Source organism: Pempheris klunzingeri, chromosome 7 (assembly GCF_042242105.1).
Source record: "Pempheris klunzingeri isolate RE-2024b chromosome 7, fPemKlu1.hap1, whole genome shotgun sequence".
Lineage (NCBI taxonomy): Eukaryota > Metazoa > Chordata > Actinopteri > Acropomatiformes > Pempheridae > Pempheris > Pempheris klunzingeri.
In genome coordinates this window covers 11,030,988-11,050,690 of record NC_092018.1, presented here as the reverse complement: position 1 = coordinate 11,050,690, position 19,703 = coordinate 11,030,988, and the positions used below count along the sequence as shown (strand labels likewise).

Sequence of the window (19,703 nt, the reverse complement as noted above, 5' to 3'; positions counted from 1 at the left end):
GGGATCATTTGAATGATTAGTCATAAATGATGTTTCAAACCTGAGTTTTCTAATGACAATTATGGAGCTTTGGCAGTTTAATAAAATATTGCTTAAACTGTATGTACTGTAAACTCGTGTTAGTAAGTAATAGACTTGAAAACCAGTGTAAACTGTCTTCAATACTAACCTAACCTAGATTTCTAAGATAAGATCAACCTTTATTCGTCCCACATTGGGGAAATTTGCAAATTTGCAGCAGCAAAGAACAAGAACAACAGTGCAAAGATATGTTAAAAAACAGGTGCCTATATAAGTAGAACATAATATAAATAGAATAAAAAAGCTATGCAGTTTATACAAATATGACAAAGCTTGCGCTGTAGTAGAATAGATGACGTAATGAATTATTGCACCAGTCAGAACAACACACAGCTGTTAGTTTTGGATAAAAGATGTGGTAACATACAGTAATTCAGGTAACAGATGTCCTGCTATTAACCGGTTCTGTTTGACGAAGCTGCACTCACACACCTCACTCAGTTCCTCGGATGCCTTTGAAATGACTAAAACAATAATCTGGCCTTCAACAGCCGGATTTCTCTTTGATGTGTCTGGGTTGAACTGCATATTTAATGGAAATGGGAATAATTAAAACAAGTGCCTGTAGAGATTTCTACAATTATTGAGTGACCACTCTTAACAAGTAGAGGGGCTCAAAGTGTAAGATTCCTGTATGTTTTGATATGTGAGTTTTCTCTCACTTATCACAGTAAAATGTTTGTTTCTATTATTGGTAACTCTTACTCACTACCTCCCACTTCCTGTTAATTCAATACAGTTTGGTTATCAAAAATCAATTTTGATAACATTATACAAGTAACATCAAATTTAATGTTAAAAAAAAGGACATGTTCAGTTGCCTTATCAGTGCTGCCAGTTGCTTCCTGTAGATACCATCTCCAGTTGCTTCACCGTGAGTTCCTCATTACTGTGTACACTTTAACTTGTAACAGTACGAGGTTATGGTTTGGACTGTTGTGTTTGCAGAGAAAACACTGAGTATCTTAAGATAAGCCAAATTTTTTCAATCAAATCACATATGCATACACTATGTTGTATTTACATATATTTACTTTAGAAAGCTGCTGATTCACATAATGTCTGATAAACAATGAACAATCATCTATTTATAGTATTTACATTCTTGAATTGGAGGCATGAAGCATATGCCATATTAGTTTTGGGCTTGGTCCTTGACTTTGTACTTCAAGTATCATTTGAGATGTAACCATATATCACGCTACATGATTCCTACAGACTCTCTGAGGGTTCATTGATTTCACTAAAAATGGCCTGTGCCTCGAGCACGTTCTCCTCCATGGGATAAAAATAAGTTTTGTTGGTGATGCAGCTTTTTTGCAACAGGTCTGGTCTGTTCCAGCCTGCTGTGACTGCCTGTGCACAGTAGTCTGCTTGGAGCGGCACACAGGACAGTGACATGGATGTTGGAGGGGGCAGTGCGTTCGGGTGTTGAGGATCTCTCAGTGGGGCTGTTTCATTCAGAGGAGGTCTGGTGTTCAGGATCTCAATGTCACAGCTGACGCACTCCTCCACCTTCTGGGACTGCAGCCTCTCAACAGTCTGCACAAACGTGTCGGCGTTTATAATAATGTAAACTAGATTAATGTAAATTAGACAATAGAAGCAGGAGTAAAATGCTATCATGACCACTTACAAATAATTAAATAATGAAAAATAAATAAATAAACTATAGAACTAACCAGGAAATGTATTAACATGAGTGAAATAAGCCAATAATATAATAAAAAATAGGAAGGAGGAATGAGCCACCTGAATATAAATGACCACCATCAAAATCAGTTTGTTGAAATAGGTTATTAATTAATTTTCATACTCTAAAGAATATGTGTGTCTAATCTACTAAATGTATCTCATGGGTAGCATGTAGCAGTTGTTCGACTATGTCACTGGCTTGTCCATACCTCTTGCAGGAAGCTGTCTAACTCAGGAGCTTTGATGCTCATACCAGCAGGATAAACAAATATCCCCATAAGCCCACTCTTCAGTCTGGAGGAGAAACAGAATAAAGAAGAAAATGGAACAGAGGCTTCAAGATGTCCTCAGCAGGAATAAATGTTTAGGTGGCGATCTAAAGAAGAAGTTACTCACACTTTTCTTTGCGGCCACAGGAGTATGGTACAGCCCAGCAGTAACAAGATGGGAGTCAGTATCTTGGCCAAGTGAGCAGAGTCTACCAGAGGAAACAGAAGATGAGCAGTTTAAAGTAAAATTCAAGAAATCTTAGAAAAGACTAAGAGAAGAGAGAAAATAGTGAAATTGCTGAATATTGTTCAATTGTAGTAATTATATGATTGCACTGGGTGTTATGGAGCTCACAGTTGGTTCTAGTCCTGATGGTGATACTGGCAGGCTGTCCAGGGCCCCCCCTGGTGAGAGCGCTCACTGAGACAGTATACTCTTGGCTCTGCTGCAGACCCTCTATGGTCACAGACTTCCTCCGAGGGTCTGCCACTGACAAGTTGAACAGATCTAGATGTACAAGATTATAAACGCCTTGTTTCTAGGGTGACTCATACATATTTATCTGAGACTGCTTCTAATGACTGTGTACGTTTATGCATATGATTGTTTAGAACATTCCACATCTATTTGTTATTGTTTTGTTTGCTTTTTTTAACACAGAAAGAGAACAATATCAGTAATCATTAACATTTCCTCAGCACCCACTTGCAGTATGGCCTGGCACCGAATCAGATCCCACTTCCTGCACCGTAACCAGGTAACCAGTGATGAATGCTGAATGAGCCAGATCATCCTCATTGTAATGCCATTCCAGTGTCACAGAGGAGGAAGTACTCTGAACAAGTTTTACCAGACTCGGGGACTGCACAGAGTCTGAGGAAAAGAAGGTTGTTTTGAGGAAGGACGAAAGATAGAATCAGTTGGAATTAAAGCTAAAGACTAAAAAACAACAATGAAACTTCCCCGCCTGATGTGAAACTACAGGGACATTCTATCTGGTGGCTGCATTGCATATTGCTGACAGAATATGCAGCAAAAGCTTTGATTTAATATAAAGTGGCTGCTGTTTCCCCCCTGATTTGGCTTTTATGGTTACTTTCTTACAAAATAAACCTGGTGTTCTGTATAATATAGTTTGCATTGTATACATAGAATTTACATTGCCCTCTTGTCTGGTCTCTCTTCTGTATACTCCTTTCTGCACATCTGACAGGAAACAGGAAAGATGGTGTCTTGTGTATAGATGACATCTAATGATAATAATACATCTGGAGGATGTCCTCATTAGAGCTTCTGATGAAGACATCCTGTAACAACGCTTTTAGCTGCCACACCTAATTAAAATGTTCATTTTTCACCATGTGCTCAACACCTCTTTCAATTTTCAATTCAATTTCAATTCAACTTTATTGTCTGTTCCAGTTAAAAACAGAAATTTTTCTTTTGGTCAAGGTTTAAAAACCCACATTCGGGCATTAAAAAACACCCCCACACATCAAAAAACAGTGCACATTTCTGTCCTGCAGCGTGTCTCACTGTCCTGTTTGTTGAACCCTCACACATTTCCAGTACAACACATTTATCGAGAATAAGACTCACAGAGCTCTTGTAGGTATCCGGTCTGTATCTGCAGTATGCTGTGGCCACTTTCTGTGCATCCATAGATATTAAATATATACCTACAACCTGCTTTGAAATTTCCTGAAAAATAAAGGTGCCATAATGAACACTCACAGGGGGAAAAAACGTAACCACTTAAGTTCCACTAAAGGAAGACGATGGAATAAAAACCTACTAGCAGGTAGAAACAATGTGTTGTTTCCCTTTGGTGCCTTCATCCATTGCAGAGTACAATGCTCTACGTTTCCCAGAAGACACCACTCCACAGTATAGCCACAGGTGGCGGTGTCCTGTTCTTCCCAGGACAGATTGAAGCCAGCAGTTGTGCTGCTGTTCAGCCGCTTCTCTACTGGGAGGTTTTCTGGACACAAGCACACATCTCAGACTGTATCTTGCAACCAGAAAAGTAGTAATGAAGGTAAATTCAAGAAGCAATATGAACAAAAAAATCAGCTAAAACTTCTGATCTTTTAAATCACCTCTTAAACCCCAGTTTTACAGACTCGCTTTTACATGATGTCTTTATGTCCTTTTATGTCTTTTTACTCAGTGCCGGTTTCTTTTATTCACTCATTTATTTAATTTTTTTTTATTATTGCTCTTATTTTTGAGTGTAGGTATTTATATTAGCACTTTCTAATGCTCTAATGTCTTCTATATCTCTCCCACTCTCACTCTCTTGCTTTTGTCTTTTCCCATTTTCCTCGTCTAAATTCCTGTAATCCTTGCTTTTGTTTGGCCCAACTGTGCTGCTCTCTGATGTTCTTGTATCCTGTTTTGCTTTCACCGTCAAAGCACATTGTTTTTAAAGGTATACAAATAAAATTATTATTAGTATTATTATGATTATCTAACAGCAGGAATCCAAGCTCTAATCCTCCACAACAGTTTGCAAAAGTGGGTTCATACATTTCATACATTTTTGAGACATCAAGCTGAGAGATGGACGCACAAACTTAATAATAGCAATAACTGTTGTTGGAACAGCTTACATTTTAAGCAAAGTAAGCATTATACTTTAGAAGCATAGGAAATGTATTAAATTCATAATGACAGTTGAACTTGTTACTCACCTCCATCGTCCCTCTGAGGGATGGTGATGTGAGCAGGGATGGTGGAGCCCGTACGGAGAACAGCCTGGACAGTGAAGTCATACTGTCCTGGACCGATGGAGACCTCTGCCTGTGTTTGTCCACTGTCCTTCCGCTCGGTCCAGTTTTGGCCCTCATGCGAGCACTGAACTGTGTAGCTTTGGATGTTAACCGTAGCCGCTGAGCCAGGAATATGCTGAGAAAAAAAACGAGGCCATGAATGTCTGGAAAAGCTCATGTTGTGGCGACATACAGTCTCTTAATTCAACCAAGCAAAGATGTTGCATGCTATCACACCAATATTTGTGGCAAAATAAAACATTTGGAGGAAAACAGAGAAGATCAGAGTCTCACTGTAGTCCACAAGAGGGTAACTTGACGATGACTTGGGTCGGGCGGCTGCTTTATTCTCCTCCATATATCTAAGGTCACCAAGGGATCTGAAGAAAGCACATTAAGGTTATTTGTTTAAGGCATCACCAGGAGAACATTCATCCAGCGCCAGTAGTTTTTAGTCTGGCCTTGACATGACCTGATGTGTTGGGTAGGAATTATATTGTTGGCTCAACTGTTTCTTCCCTGCTTGAGATAAAGTGTAGATAAAGAAAGAAAATGACAGAGGGAGGAAAATGAACTTCTGGTGGTTGTGTTGGCAAAGTTGGATATCATGCAACCATAATGTCCTGGATTCATGAATGCTGAAGTTTAATTTATTGCCTGATTTACTCTTGAACTTTTCTGACTCAAACTTCATTGAAACTTGATCACACCCTGTATACACCATGCTATTCTAGTAATGGACATACTGTTTGTACTCACAGGTTATGAAGGATATGGGCTGACTCAATGCTCCCCAGAGCCTGCCGTTGACAGAGCAGCGTACCCTGGTGGAGTAGCAGGTGTTGGGAAGCAGATGTTCCAATTTGACCTTGCAGAGACCACTCACACTATTGCAGCTCAGCTGTTACAAACACGGACGAAAGGTAAAAAAAAAAAACACATGAATGAAAATGTCCACATTTTAATTCTGCTGTATGGATACATTAAATACATACATTGGATTAAACTTACCTCAGTGGTGCTGTCTGGGTCTGTAGTGACCTGACAGAGGAGGTTCAGCTGAGTCAAATTTCCCTGTACGATCCAGGACAGAGTGGCATCCGTCACCCCACGGCTCACTCTGTCCCACTCCACAACAGGAAACACTGATGGCAACACACACATAAAATCACACACAACATTAACGCAGACATACCTCAGGGCATTTAAATCAATTTGTGCATGTTGGCCATGTCTTAAAGCCTTCAAAAACACATTTTCTGTGCACAAAAAAGTGTACACCAACAACATATACTGTAGATCAGATGTTAGTGTGACCTCTGACCTCTGTCAGAGATGTTGAAGCTGTAACTCTCAGTCTCCTCTCCCAGCTGGTCCTTCACCACTACACTGATGTTGTATTCCTCTAAATGTGGGACGACTGGGAAAGTACAAGACGACTGCTCGCAGTTGATGGGATCCCGCTGCAAGTTCCTGTCAACAGAAAACAAAGTCTAGTCTGAAGAACATGACAGCAGCTCTAAGTGAATTAAACATACGGGTTATATTTAAAGCCTTGTTGTTTGCCTTTATTACACAAATATCAATATGGTGTATCAAAGAAATCTGTTTTGAGCCTGTCTGACAATGGGTCCAACCATGAAGCTGAGAAGCTCTGCTTTATATAGTTTTGCTGTTTCATCAGTATAAAATAGGAGCAATGGCCTAATTGTGATTTATTTACTATGAAAGTAAATAGCAGAGCAACAGAAACAGAAATGTACTAGGGATGTCAAGCTGAGCCCCAATGTTTGACAATAGAAAATGAAGTTTGTACACATGGCAGTATCAAAGAGGGAGCTGGAAGAAAGAACTGCAAGAGAGAATTAATCCTCCATACACCATCTCTTTTCAGAATTGTAATTAATTGAATCTGTCATTTTAGTCACAGACATTTCTCATGCACTGCCACGACTGACATCCTGTACTGTACAAAGGCTACCAATGCATCCTGCATGTTTGGTCACGTGTGTGCTTACTCTATGTGGAGAGTGTGTGTTTGCTTGTTGCGATCGTGTGGGGTTCGTTTTCTGCTCGAATCCCAGGTGCAAGTGACAGTTGTCATGTCTGACATCAGACAGCTGAGGTTTCTTGGCTTCTGGGGAGGAACTACAGCACACACACATATATATGTAAAATGTCTTTGGAACAATAATATTAAATTACTGTCAAGAATTTGAATGAAAATGATAATAATTCAAACTGACAACTGACGTAGTTCCATGCATAACTCTCCTTTCCTGCTGAATCCCTGCAACGCAGTGAAAGGACTTTAATGGCTGCTGTTGGAATGCTCACGCTGTCTACAGAGATCGCCTTGGCTCTGGCTCCAATGCTGATAGGAGGGTATTTGTAGTCATTGAGAGTAATGCTGGTAATATTGACTCCAGTTGAGGGAACACAGCAGAACATGGCCCTGTTGCCCTCTCTCAGCACCCGCTGGACGGGGAACGCCTTGGTCTTATCCTTTGGCTGGACTCCTACAGGCCACAGAGCAAAGTTAGAGCACAGTCTCATAAGGATCTGGCCAGCAGTGTGTACAAGCAGGGATGCTATTGGAAAGATCTGTAATTCCAGGTGTCCTCCTTGACCTCAGTATAAGATTCTGAGGTGAAAATCTCATGTATCATTAGAGAAAAAAAAGAAAAGAAAAACCATCTTGTATTGCCGCAACAAAACTCATCCAGTTTTTTATCGCCAAGATTTGAGAAGAGTGAGCATTGCAAAACAATTTCACTAACTGTGACAGACATTGCAGTAGTTGAGAAACACTGAGCGCTTAGTGAAAAGGAAGAGAAGTAGGACAGGAGGGCCTCACTCTTGCTAAGAGAACAGAAAGTAGCGCTTGTTTGAATGCCATGATCTTGTCATTGCAAAAGTGCACACAAGAAACTGAGCTGTTTTCTGTGTGTGCAGTTTAGCTTTACTCATTTACTTTGCCAATTAAGAATCACGCTCTCACTATAGTTGGTTATCCAGTTGCTCCAGGGACTTAGGACAGACTGATTATAGACATGTCGAATCCTGACTGAGTGATCGACACACTCCAGAGGCAGATCAGAGGTCCATGTCCATGTGTATTCATCTGACTCCATGGAAAATAAACTCACATTTTTCTAGATCAACAAAAACAGGAAAAAATAGAACATGAATTTGTCATTAATCACATCACCATAGTAAATGCTGTTAAAAGCAGGATAATCAAAACCATAAAATTAGTGGGATGCAACAATGTAGAGCCTCGCAACAGCATATAGTCCCGACAATAAATCTTTCAATACTCACATTGTAAATAACAAAGTGGTTTTCACTGCGGCTGATCTGGATCTCATAATTGTTGCCCACTAAGCCTCTGTGGTTTACCAGCCAGCTCACCAAGAGGCTTTGCTTGTCACTGATAGCCTGCAGACGACTGATACTTGGTCTTGGAGGCTGCCAAACTGCCACAAAATGCAACTGAATGTATGTAAAGCTACAGGAAATATTTCAAAATGAAAGATGAGAGAATTAAAATGAATCAAACTCACCAGTGTCCATGTAGTGTCCAGTGTGATCCTCAGAAAATATCAGACACAACCCAAGCAAGTTGATCAAGGATATCCTCAAACTTGTCATCCTCTTAGAGTGAAATGCTTCAAATTCACTACACACACAAGTGAGTGTGAGAGTGTGAAAGACTCGTAAGTTTGTGCTTTATGGCCGCCGCCCACAATTACGTGTTGCTTAATAACATGAGATCGGAACCCATGAGATGTGTGCAAATGTCAAACTTGTGTTTGCACAACACACTAAAAACAGATGTTTGCCACGATAGTTTTATATACAGCATAATATTAATATGGCACATCACAGTTCTGATTACAGAGATTACAAGAGAGCACACATCAACCGAAATCTCATTAATGTTGACAGTGCATGGAGCGATTTACACACAATAAATTATCAGAGAAGGAGGTGAACCGAAAAAACATACAGCCACTCTTTACAGAAATCATTTACAGACTCAGATAGCAAGATTTTTGGCACTTAAGTGAGAAAAATAATAATAATAGGAATATAAGTTCTTCTTACAACATAGTGTGCATAGGTAGCCTTTCCATAAAACTATACATATATTTTATATTTATACAATAATGTCAGTATATTTCTAAGTTTTTTAGATGCTCACAAACCTTTATAAATATCTTTAAAGTTCACATGGAGAAATAATGGCATTCTATACATAGTTTGGGGAAGGGCTCAACTGGCTTCCCAGTTATTTCCATTTTCTTTTAAGTACTCATGGGAAAATAACAACAATACTTCTGTCCTGATTTTCTGGTACTTCAGCTCCAAGTGTTTGGGGCACAAAGGTACTTCTACCATCAAAGAAGTGCAACAGATACTGAATAGAATCATAGTAGACGTAAAAACATGAGTGAGTACATGTATAAAAGCTGATATACAAAGAATACGTTTGCAAAAAGGCACAATGGTTTTATCGCTCAGGAAGAGAATGATTAATGGCCGCCACATACGTTGATAAAGGCACAGATATCTTCCCTGCAACTATTCCCTTAATTATTTAAAAATGGCATTATAACCATCACACCTGGATGGATGCAAACGCACACATAGACTAACGCATATAAACCACAGATATATTATTGTCGGTCCAGTTAGATGTCAGGCAGCTTGCATTGCTTGTTTCTTTCCAGCGGCTGTCAAAGATAAACAACGTTCTCCTCGCCTGCCTCCTCCCCGTTCTGTCCTTCAAGAGAGAGGTATGCCTGCGGGGGAAGGAGGGGGGTGAGAGAGGGGGACGAGGTGAAGTCGTCCTCATAAAGTCCGTGACCTGTGACCTGTGACCTCCAGGGGTCGAGGGATCGTCTGTCCAACTGCGGGCTGAAGTCTGCTGGAAGGAGAACAACAGAAATACTTAAGAAAGGGATCATGTTTGGAGGAAGATGAGCTTTGTTTTTCTTCTATGTATGATATGGAATCAATAAGAGCGAAATTATTTCAAATATCGTGGGGACGAGTCCTGAGCTGAAACTAACCAAGGGCAACATGATGTGCTTAAATAGTACACTGGACCAGGGGTTGACAAATGGCTGCAAGTCTTTGGTTGCTATGCAGAGATGTACATGGGAAGGAATATGAGTAGACTTACTGTTGCTAGTCCTTTGTTGCTGTACCGTGACCCTGCTGCTGAAAGGGCGCATGGAGTCATTCAGAGGCCGGGTGCTGCTGTGGTTGTTGCTGTAGTTTGGGTATGTCAGGCCGTCAGGCGGCTGTTTGCTGTGTGCCTGGCTCAGCAGCGTGTTGAGGCTGTTATAGAGGCTGGCGCTGAGGCCAAGGTTAGCCGTGTAGCTGGAGCCGTGCAGAGAGCCGTCATGGTTCTTCCTCGGTGCAGACAGCAAACACTGGTGCTGGTTGTTGTTGGGGGGCTGGAGGGAGGCAAGTAAAGCAGCCTCGTTCTCGTACACTGAACAGCTGCCGTCCAGGCTGCCTGCGCGGCTGTGGCTGGACACCTGGGACATTGAAACAAAAAGCAGGGGTGAGAGATTTTACCAGCAGTGTCCACCGTTTTGTTTCTAGATCCATCAGATCCGAGTAAACTTCCCGCCTCCTCTCACCCTCTCCTCTTTACCTTGTATCCGTCCAGTGGTATGGTGACAGGCAGGCTGCTCTGGCGGTTGTGTCTCCAGCTCTGCAGTAGCCTCTGCTGTGCTTCAATCTTCTCCCTCTCCCTCTCCACACTCTTCTGGCCCTCCCTCAGTCGGTCCAGATTTTGCTTATACTCCAGCAGCTGAGCTTCCAGCTCTTCGCGCTCGCATCGGAGACGCTCGGCCTCCAAGCGGCACTGCTGCTCTCGCTGCTCCAGCACACTCTCCTGCTCACTCTGGAAATGCATATCGTACTTGCACATTAGAAAGTTCAACCACTTATCATCTCTTCCTGAAGTGTTGGGATTCAGAGATATGCTCAGAACACATTTTACGCACTTTGCAAGCACAGTGAGTGTTTGATATGATACAGTTAAAGGATCAATCCACCCTAAAGCAATTGAACAACTTTTGGTGACTGCAGCTAATATCTTATCTAAATATCTTAGATAGAAGGAAACTCCAGTTCACCCCCCAAGACTTGCTTTAACAATTTAGAATGCATAGTTATCGCATAACATATGTTATGTGAGAAATTAAGTACCACTGTTGCAGATGTTTGGAAACCAGTTAGCTTTATGTACAGGCAGAAACTTCCACCTGTGGTGAAAGGAAGGAAGTGACAACATCACCAGCAAATAACATCTGCACATTAGGTTCTGTTGATATCTAGTACCATTTATAAATATCTGATCAGGGAGAGGTGTGACAGCCTTCATATCTTTATTTTGCTTATAATCTATGTTACTGTGTCTATTCATTTTATAATTTAGCCTTAAGGTGCAGCATATCAACAGTAGTGTTTTTGAATTTTATCTTTGATGTGATATCTTTGATTTGGATGTGATATGATGTGATATGAAACTGGCACAGATAAAAGCTATGGGCAATGCCTCAGAGTGAATAATCCTACCCACAACCTTTTTTGTGAAGCACTAAAGTGCCATTGGGTGAGAATAACAGAGAAAAGTGAAAGTCGTCAGACAAATGCATAAATCCACACCAGACTCACCTGTTGTTTCTCTCTGGCCAGACACTCTTTGTCCCAGCGTTGCTGCTCCTGTTTTAGCTTCACATGGAGTTTCTGCACCTCATCCACCTCTTCTTTCTTCCTCTCTAAACCCTTCTTTTCTACTTCCTCTTTCTTCTTATCAATACCCCTCTGCTTCTCCTGCTCCTGCATAACAACATAAGCTGGTTTAATCAGTCCTCACTTCAAAAAGAGGGAACTAAACTCTGGTATAATGTCTTCATTTAGCAAGTAGTAACAGACTTATTTTAATGTGAATATAATGTGACTGATACCAGGCTGTTTTGGAGGGAAGTGAGGTTTCGGAGCTGAGGTCTTTCTCCCTCTTGGAGAAGGAGTTTCTGGACTTCATGGCAGCTGTCCTGCAGGGTTACGGCAGCCTACCAACACAAGGAGGAGACACCTGATCACACTCCAGTTACTACCCGTATACCATAACCATTGTCAGTTTAGAGTTGGGTAGCTTTTAATCAGTTAGTGTCTAGGATCCACAGATGCTCAAACTTGTATCTTTTCTCACCTGTAGACTATAGAGAAGCTGAGTCAGACTCTGGACGCTCTCTGCCACCTACAGAAAACTGTGTTATTACAGGTGAACACTTATACATACTTCTTTTATCTACAAACTTTGACTAACTAAAGTGGTCGAACCTTAAACAGTGTGCCTTTGGTTTCTCCTCTTCTTAGCTCAGCAGCAGAGCTCCACTGCATGCTGTCCACCCCTGTCAGCTCGTCTGATCCCAGAGAGGTGGAGCTCATACTGAGCGTGCTCAGATAATCCGCTGTAGCAACAGCAAGAGGAAAAGCCCAAGTAAATATCACTGCCTGCACATATTAGGCAACATGGTTCCTCACACTGGTCAAGCACTATGTGGGCAGCCATAGCAACTTCAGAACATCACAAAATGACATTCAGAATTATACTGTAAATCTGTGACTCACGTTCAGAGGGAGATTCCTGGATGCTGCTGCCGTGGCTGTTGTAGCTGCAGCCCTCTGGTCCGCGAACAGGAGAGCTTTGACTTTGTACAGGAAGGCCATCACGTGCCTGCAGAATGGTGATCAGGTTCTCCGCTGCAGAGGCAGCAAATATCTGTCAAAACTTGTGATTATTCTATAACATGAACCTTCAGTACACTATATCTCTTTGTTTAATTATCAAATTGCATTCAGTTGTTTCCTATGATATTGTATGCAGATTTTTTCCTATTGATGTTTGTAATGTTATTGCAGTTTGAATTAAAAGGCCTGCACACCACTAACGAAACTCAATATACTGATAAGAATGATATAAAAGTGCAACTTGTCCAGCCCAAAGAGCCATTTTTATAGCAGACATTTGTTTGACTTTGTTATAACAGGAAAAGGCTAAAAAGTTAACTAATTAAATTAATGATTGCATTATTATTAGTATTCATTCACATAAACAAGGAACTAAAAATGGCAAAACTAAATGGCATGCAGCCATTATTAATACTTCTAATTATATAGCTGTTCTTTTTCTGTTATGACATGTCAGAAGGTCTATAGGTGCAAAAGATCTAACAGAGTGAGGGAGATGTCAATAAAGTACGGTCTGCACATAGCAACACAGTCCTGAAAACAGGTCTAATCAGCCAAATTAAGTAAAAACACTAGTGTTGGTGTAACATGGCTGTGCACCATAGGCCTTAGGAAATAGATGTAACTTGTTTAAGAAGAATAAAAACGTATGCAATTGTGAAAAAAGGGATTCCTTCTCAAAAATCTTGCTTAGAGCCTTGACTTTCGGTAAGGATGATCATCCATGTGTATAAAATGTTCTAGTGTTAGATTAAGTGTTTGGTACAGTGTTTCCCCTATATAGATTATATTTAAGTTGCCCATCAAAATCAGTTTGCCAAAAGGCTTTTTTAATTTTCATTTTAAAGTCTGCATGCAGGTGCAGTTGAACGTGATGATTGACTGAAAAGTCTGCCCGAATGGTGCATTTATGGTTATTTTTTATGTAACATCTCAACTCATCATAATCATTCGTCACTGTTGGGGTTGTGAAATATATCCTCTCTCTCATATATGCAGCATGACAGCAGAATCATGCAGCCCACACAGAAGCTTTTTTTTAACCTTCTCTGAGTGCAGCCGTGAGCAGTGAGGAGGCCTGTCGTGACGTCTCACTGTCGGTGTCTGGTTGTACCAGCAGGTGGCGATGTGGTACCGATTCTGGTGAACGGAGGGTTAACTCCGTAAGCTCAGCGTAGAGCTGTAACTTTTCCTCCAGGCTGTTGCAGATTCGCTGGTCCTGACCCAACAGTGTCTCTACGCAAAGCAAACACTAAGATTAGGACTTGTTGTTTACGGTTCTATCAGAGAATCACGTGATGCCTCATGAAGACAGACAGGCGACATAAAATGTACATGTTGGCACACAAGCGTTTTCTCACCTTGGAACTTGGTGATCTTCTGAACTCTCACTTCTGCCGCTCGCCTGGCCTCCTCTGTCTCAGCACTTCGCTCCTCTTCCTCCTCCTCCTCAGGACAACTGCAGATAGACAGGCAGGTCAGATAATGAGTAGCACACACACACACACACACACACATATGCACTTATACACACTAACCACGCACACACACAGATTCCAAGTAGAAGCTGTGACGTGTGAATACCTGCCTAGACGAGCACTGTGGATCTGACTTGACACACACATGCACACACACCTCTCTACAGCTTGTCGTATGTGCCTCATCCATGCATTCCTCTCGTCTCTGGTGGTGGTGTGAACTTCATACATCTCTGGGCCCACTGAGGAGGCGGAGATAAGGAACATCCCTCTCTCCTCATTGGCTACTTCTCTAACAATGAGCTTCTGGAGAGGGATCACTGGGGGCTTTTGGTCCTAAGAACGGCAGATAAAATCCATGAAGTGGTTAAAGGATGGAGATAAATGGATAGACAGCTGGACAAGGCGTCCCTGGTTTCAAAGTGTTCTTCGGGTCGAGGCTTACCACAGTAGCAAATACAAAGCGCTGATCTTTCTCTTGTAGGAAAACCAGAACGTCTGTTAGCAGCAGAGCCAAAGTATCTGGAAACAAACAAGTGTAAAAACATGTAGATTTGCTGTCTGTTAAACTCTAATGATCTTGTGGCACAGGTGACCTTTACACACCTTTTAGACGTCCTGTGGCAGTCTTCCAATATACCAGCCCTTTATGCTGCAGATCCCTGTGTTTACTATGCAGGTCCTGTTTGCGAAACACCTTGCCGTTCTTTAGCTTGGCAAAGCTCTTGTTCTCCAGCCGGGCCAGCACTTCCTGCAGCTCCTGACACCTCTCATACTTACTTACATTCAGATCAACTGCAGCGATGACATCCCGGATCTGAGCCAGGGCACTTGACACGTCAGAGTGGTCCTGACTTCCCACTGTGGAGGAGGCAAAGAGGCAACAGAAGGGTCACGTTAAAATAATATTTTATCCCGTACAAAACAGTTTTTCAAATTGACAGCCCTCAAAGTGAAAAGAAGCAATATCATCTAACGTTAAAAAAATATATAAAAGTAAAATTTATAATATTCTTGGACTTTGCAAAAATCATTTTAGTATAATGTTTTAATGATGAACACAGGAAATAATAAAGCTAGTATCTAGTTGAGTAGTAGAAATTTGAATGTAATAGTCTGGCCTGAAACATGGAACGTTGCAGCAAATATTTGGATCACGTGACACATTTTAGATAAACATTTTGCTATGTAAGAATACAGAAAATGCCCCTTGCCTTGCCTTTTGTTTTGTTATTCCACAGAATATGTAACGGGCTTAAGAGTAGCATATATTACTGGTTTTGTTTAGGACACAGTAGAGTTGACGTACCCTGAGTGTACTGTAATATCCTCTCCAGCAGCACTGGATACTTGGTGATGCGTTGAGTGACCAGCAGGATAAACTCTGGCACCTCTCTCCGCCTGACCAGAGAGTTATTGCTCTGTTGCTGTGAGCAAAGAAGTTAACAGCAAAATAGGGATGTTATTTTACTGTAAAGTTTATTTTTTTAAAAAGCACAAGAGGTCTGGAAGCTGGAGCTGACCTTGACAAAGTTTTGGAGTTTTTTGTTTTGTTGCTGAAGTTCCTTGAAGACATTGACGGCCTCAGTGTGATGACTGCAGAACTCTCCATATACCTGCTTCATCTTCTCAGCATTTTCATCTGAGAACTGAGAAAGAGACCATAAGAGATATACTAGAGACGTGTATCTGTGTGTGTGTTTATGTGCAAGAATCCACCTTCACCAACCTGCTGAAGCAGCACATCTCCAATCTGATGGATGAGGTAATTCCGGGGGTTCTCGGGTTGGCTTGCAGCCTGTCGGCGTTCCTGCAGTGCTCCGAAGAGGTTTCTGTGAAAGAGCAGGAGGGGGTCCAAGCAGGGGAAAATCCGGGCCACACAGTCCCAGTCGAGCTGCAGCTCCTCCAGCATGCCTCTCCTGAACACCTCCGACATGACCGTGAGGGTTTGGATGTGGTGCAGCTCTGTCTGCATCAGCTCTATATGGAGGCATTGGGAGTGCATTATGGGCACTGAAATAAATGGACACATCTACAGGTGCTGATGAGATGTTGAGTTGGTCAAGGTTTCTCAGTGGCTGAATTAATCTGAGTGATTGAAATTACCGTCAGTGGACAACAGAATTACTTAGGGTCTACATCTTAGTTAGCTTGTGTGTGAATGTTTGGCACCACCCACTGAAGTTTAACTCTACCAGTAAGACTCAAAAATAACATCTCACAGATGCAGCATGCTGGTGCGTGATGCTCATAAAAAGTAATGCAATAAGAAGAATTGTCCCACCATAAATAACATCCTGTCGTTTTATGGTGTTCCTGTCGTGTTGCCTGCAAAACTCCGGACTGACCGCCAGGCTCCATGACTCCGCCTCAAGTCCCAGCAGGTCAGCCGACAAGTCGCTCAGTAGAGAAGCATCAACAGCATCTGCAGGAACAAAGATAATGATTGTCTTTCTCCTAAATCACAATCCACTCTACAGTAATTCATTCTCTGTGTTTGTGTGTGCATCACAGGTGTGAAAAAATGAAGACGTCAGCTTGTGTTTCTCACCCTGTGTGGTGATTGGTGGCTCGGTTGACGGGGGTGTCGCTGTCACTGGTGTTCCCTCGTCAGACAATGAGCTGTTAGGGCAAGCTGTCACACTGCACTCACTATCCACCCCAGCTGCATCACTCAACCGTCTGCGCAGAAATAAAATAAGCTGCATCTGAACATGGAACTTTGTCTTTAAGACAAAGTGGGTGTTTGCATGGGGGTGCATGATTGTGAACACAGGTTTTATTTACTTTTAATAAAAACCGATTCCAGTATTTTAAAATTGAAGTTGCATTAGGCTAATATTTTGTGCCAATTTAAAATCAAATTAAGTATGTTTAAAATGTAAGGAGTTAAAATTATTGTAGTTTTGGTAATATTGAAAATCTAACTAACTCAAATATCAATCTAATGTATGCACGGCCACCCTACCTGCTGTCTATAGAGAGGGAGAGACTTTTGGAGAGAGGGGCGACTGTTTCTCTCTTCTCTTTGGTCATGGTGGGAAGTGAAGAGGAGAAAATGGAGGCTGGAGAGTTGTCTTTCATAGAGTCTGAAGGAGAGACAGAGACAATGAGCAGGAAGAAGAATCAGTCACACCTTGGAGGTTTTCCCATTCTATAAATAATTACTTCAAATGTCTGTTTTGCATTCAGATTCTTTATTTGTATCTATGTAGTCACTGAACAATAACTGGATTTTAAAGCTGTGAGGAGGTCTGCAGTTGTTTGCTCTCATTGTTTTATTGCTAATATGTTGTAGGAATTGAAGCTGATTGACTTTGACACTTTTGTCGGACATGAAACACTAAGTGAAGACACAGAGCTTCGCATTATGAAATAAAGTGATCCTGTCAGTGCAAGAGAAACACTCAACCGCTGTATTCATGCACAAACACACATAAACACAATCCAGGCCAGGTCCCCCACCGAGATGGATTAAAATTTAACTTTTTTTAACCAGGGAAAGAACAACAGGGAAGACGGGGGAGAGAGGGATGAGGAGCAATGGCTTTCTTAATCTACTACAGGAGAGACAAGGGAGGACAGGTAAAACTTCATTTATCAAAGACCAAGGGAGGACACTATGGGAGGGGGGACATGCCAAAATTTCGTACTCACTCTGGGGGAGGGACGAGGCCTTGCTTTTCATCAGCAAGGCATTCCTCTCCTGCGGCTTCTGAGGAAACACATAATCGTATTGACAACAGCTGTAAATCATAGCGTTTGTGTGATAAATATCAAGTCGATCAGCTGATTCTGATCTGTTTACGCCCCAGCAAAAACATTAACAAGAAGGCCGCCCTCCCCCTGCAGATATTCTTGTTGTACATCATCAGGATGTGATATTGAACACATGCTAGGAGCTCCTTTTTCACCAAGTGTTGGAATCTACTCATCCTGTTTGTACCCACTTCCTCTCCGTCTGCCTCTACTTCAGTAGCTGGTTTATCATTTTTTTGGCATCTTTTAGCCACTGTAGGAGTGACCTACAACAAAAGCTGAAATTGAACTGGAGATATGGCTGCCACACCTCACGTGCCTCAAACCACTGGACATGGTTGACTGACAGTTACAGGTTTCTACCATTTCCCAAGAAGGATTTTGGCAACTCCAAGAGATCATATGTGAACTTAGTGGATTCAGAACACTGAATAAAGAGTTTGATTAACAAAAGTAACTGCTGTAGCACAGTAATGTGATGGAAAAATACTGAAATGACAATTAGTTGTTGATGACCTTTGAAAGCACAAGTGTAACAACACTGAAACATGCCAAATGTATATATCTGCCCTGCAACTGATCCTAAGAAAAGGACATGGCGAAAACAGGAAAACACCTGGAGTTGAGTTTGAGGGCATTTGATCAGAAAACAGGAAACCACCTTGATTTTAGCGTTGGGGAGGATGACCAGAAATTAGGGAGTTACCTCGGCTATTGTCGCTCTTTGTGTCTGTGATTTATAATGCTATGTTTTACTTAGATTCTTACCTTATAAGGAAGAAAACCATTTGTGCTTATGATACGCCCAATTGCCTATAATATTCTGTCTGATATCTCTTTTGCCAGTCAACTCCTTCACTCTCCTGTGGTGTGGATGACTTGACTCTCTTGCGCAAGATAATAAAGAGTTCAGTTTGTTTGACATTGTACCGAGCTTGATTTTATTTCAAATAGCGATTTTCCACTACAGTAACAACATGAGAGCAACGGATTGTCAGCTCAAAGTGTTAATTGCGTACTTAAAGGCAACCTGTGGAGTTTTTGACCACTAATATAATGGGTCCCCGATTTATTTGTATCATGCATGCGCACAATGACACATTCAAACAGTGCACTGATACTGCTTTGACACTATTCTGCTGATCAGCAGTTGGTGGCGATAACACGCCAAGGATTGTAGAAATGTGACAAAAAAGGCAGTGTAGAAGAAGTCTGCAAGCTAGTAAACATGGAATTTGAAAATGCATGATCTAAAATATTCAAAGAAAATGTATTTTAGCGAGAATCATGAGAATCATGAATGTGAACATACGTTTTTTATTTACAAGAAAACTCCACAGGGCATCTTTAATTCAGAATTCTGTACAAATCTTGTCACTACATTTTGGTCTATGAGGCTTTAAAGACGTATTGCAGTGATAAAGTATTGCACTTTGAGCCGGAGGTTAAGCGCTAATAATGAGAGAGCCAACATTTACCATCTGCCACCTATAGCATCTTTTTATTAGCACCTTTCTGTTACAAATGTGTACCCTATGAGCTCAAGCGAAGATGACATCATCATCATCATCATCAGTTATTTTCTCAGACTTACTTAAAGACTTACTTTACTTGAAAAGCCACGGGAGACATTATTAATCTGTTTTCACAGCCTGAGTAGTACTAACCACGATGAACAAGTACAAGCAAAGTGAAAATGTTAAAATTGATGTAGTGCCAAATTCATGTTGGAAAAAGACTCCCTGAGAGACTGCTCATGAAATCAAACAAGTCCAAGTATGACTCTTGACAGCTATGAAATAAAGAAAAACATAACTTAACATCATCAGCAGCTCTTTTGTACTGTTTGTGAAGTCATTTAGAGCGCCTT

The 19,703-nt window shown here is 41.3% G+C and overlaps 2 protein-coding genes across 4 annotated transcripts in view; both read right to left on the bottom strand.

Moving 5' to 3' along the window:
* Window positions 1-187: 187 nt before the first annotated feature.
* On the bottom strand, window positions 188-8,193 carry osmr (oncostatin M receptor). The gene is made up of 16 exons (XM_070834550.1): window positions 8,142-8,193; window positions 7,819-7,972; window positions 7,064-7,336; window positions 6,836-6,965; window positions 6,142-6,290; window positions 5,829-5,962; window positions 5,577-5,718; window positions 5,112-5,197; window positions 4,740-4,953; window positions 3,842-4,027; window positions 3,646-3,747; window positions 2,752-2,919; window positions 2,401-2,535; window positions 2,173-2,254; window positions 1,986-2,070; window positions 188-1,623 (listed from the first exon to the last, which is right to left on the bottom strand). Exons 2-16 carry the CDS (start codon window positions 7,949-7,951, stop codon window positions 1,294-1,296), a joined length of 2,349 nt encoding a protein of 782 aa, XP_070690651.1. The 5' UTR covers window positions 7,952-7,972; window positions 8,142-8,193; the 3' UTR covers window positions 188-1,293.
* Window positions 8,194-8,670: 477 nt separating this feature from the next.
* Window positions 8,671-19,703, bottom strand: part of LOC139203521 (rho guanine nucleotide exchange factor 28-like) — a 38,693-nt gene continuing 27,660 nt past the window's right edge. For 2 of the 3 annotated variants that reach the window (XM_070833312.1, XM_070833314.1), the window contains 20 exons: window positions 17,732-17,789; window positions 17,043-17,163; window positions 16,626-16,756; window positions 16,359-16,499; window positions 15,804-16,054; window positions 15,598-15,723; window positions 15,384-15,501; window positions 14,681-14,935; window positions 14,520-14,596; window positions 14,232-14,410; window positions 13,958-14,055; window positions 13,641-13,832; window positions 12,477-12,608; window positions 12,186-12,316; window positions 12,055-12,102; window positions 11,810-11,914; window positions 11,517-11,681; window positions 10,489-10,740; window positions 10,009-10,369; window positions 8,671-9,750 (listed from right to left, as the gene is read on the bottom strand). In XM_070833312.1, coding sequence (XP_070689413.1) covers window positions 9,560-9,750; window positions 10,009-10,369; window positions 10,489-10,740; window positions 11,517-11,681; window positions 11,810-11,914; window positions 12,055-12,102; window positions 12,186-12,316; window positions 12,477-12,608; window positions 13,641-13,832; window positions 13,958-14,055; window positions 14,232-14,410; window positions 14,520-14,596; window positions 14,681-14,935; window positions 15,384-15,501; window positions 15,598-15,723; window positions 15,804-16,054; window positions 16,359-16,499; window positions 16,626-16,756; window positions 17,043-17,163; window positions 17,732-17,789 — 3,132 coding nt within the window. In that variant the 3' untranslated portion in view covers window positions 8,671-9,559. The remainder of the gene's footprint in view (window positions 9,751-10,008; window positions 10,370-10,488; window positions 10,741-11,516; window positions 11,682-11,809; window positions 11,915-12,054; window positions 12,103-12,185; window positions 12,317-12,476; window positions 12,609-13,640; window positions 13,833-13,957; window positions 14,056-14,231; window positions 14,411-14,519; window positions 14,597-14,680; window positions 14,936-15,383; window positions 15,502-15,597; window positions 15,724-15,803; window positions 16,055-16,358; window positions 16,500-16,625; window positions 16,757-17,042; window positions 17,164-17,731; window positions 17,790-19,703) is intronic. The other variant, XM_070833313.1, reaches the window with a different exon arrangement.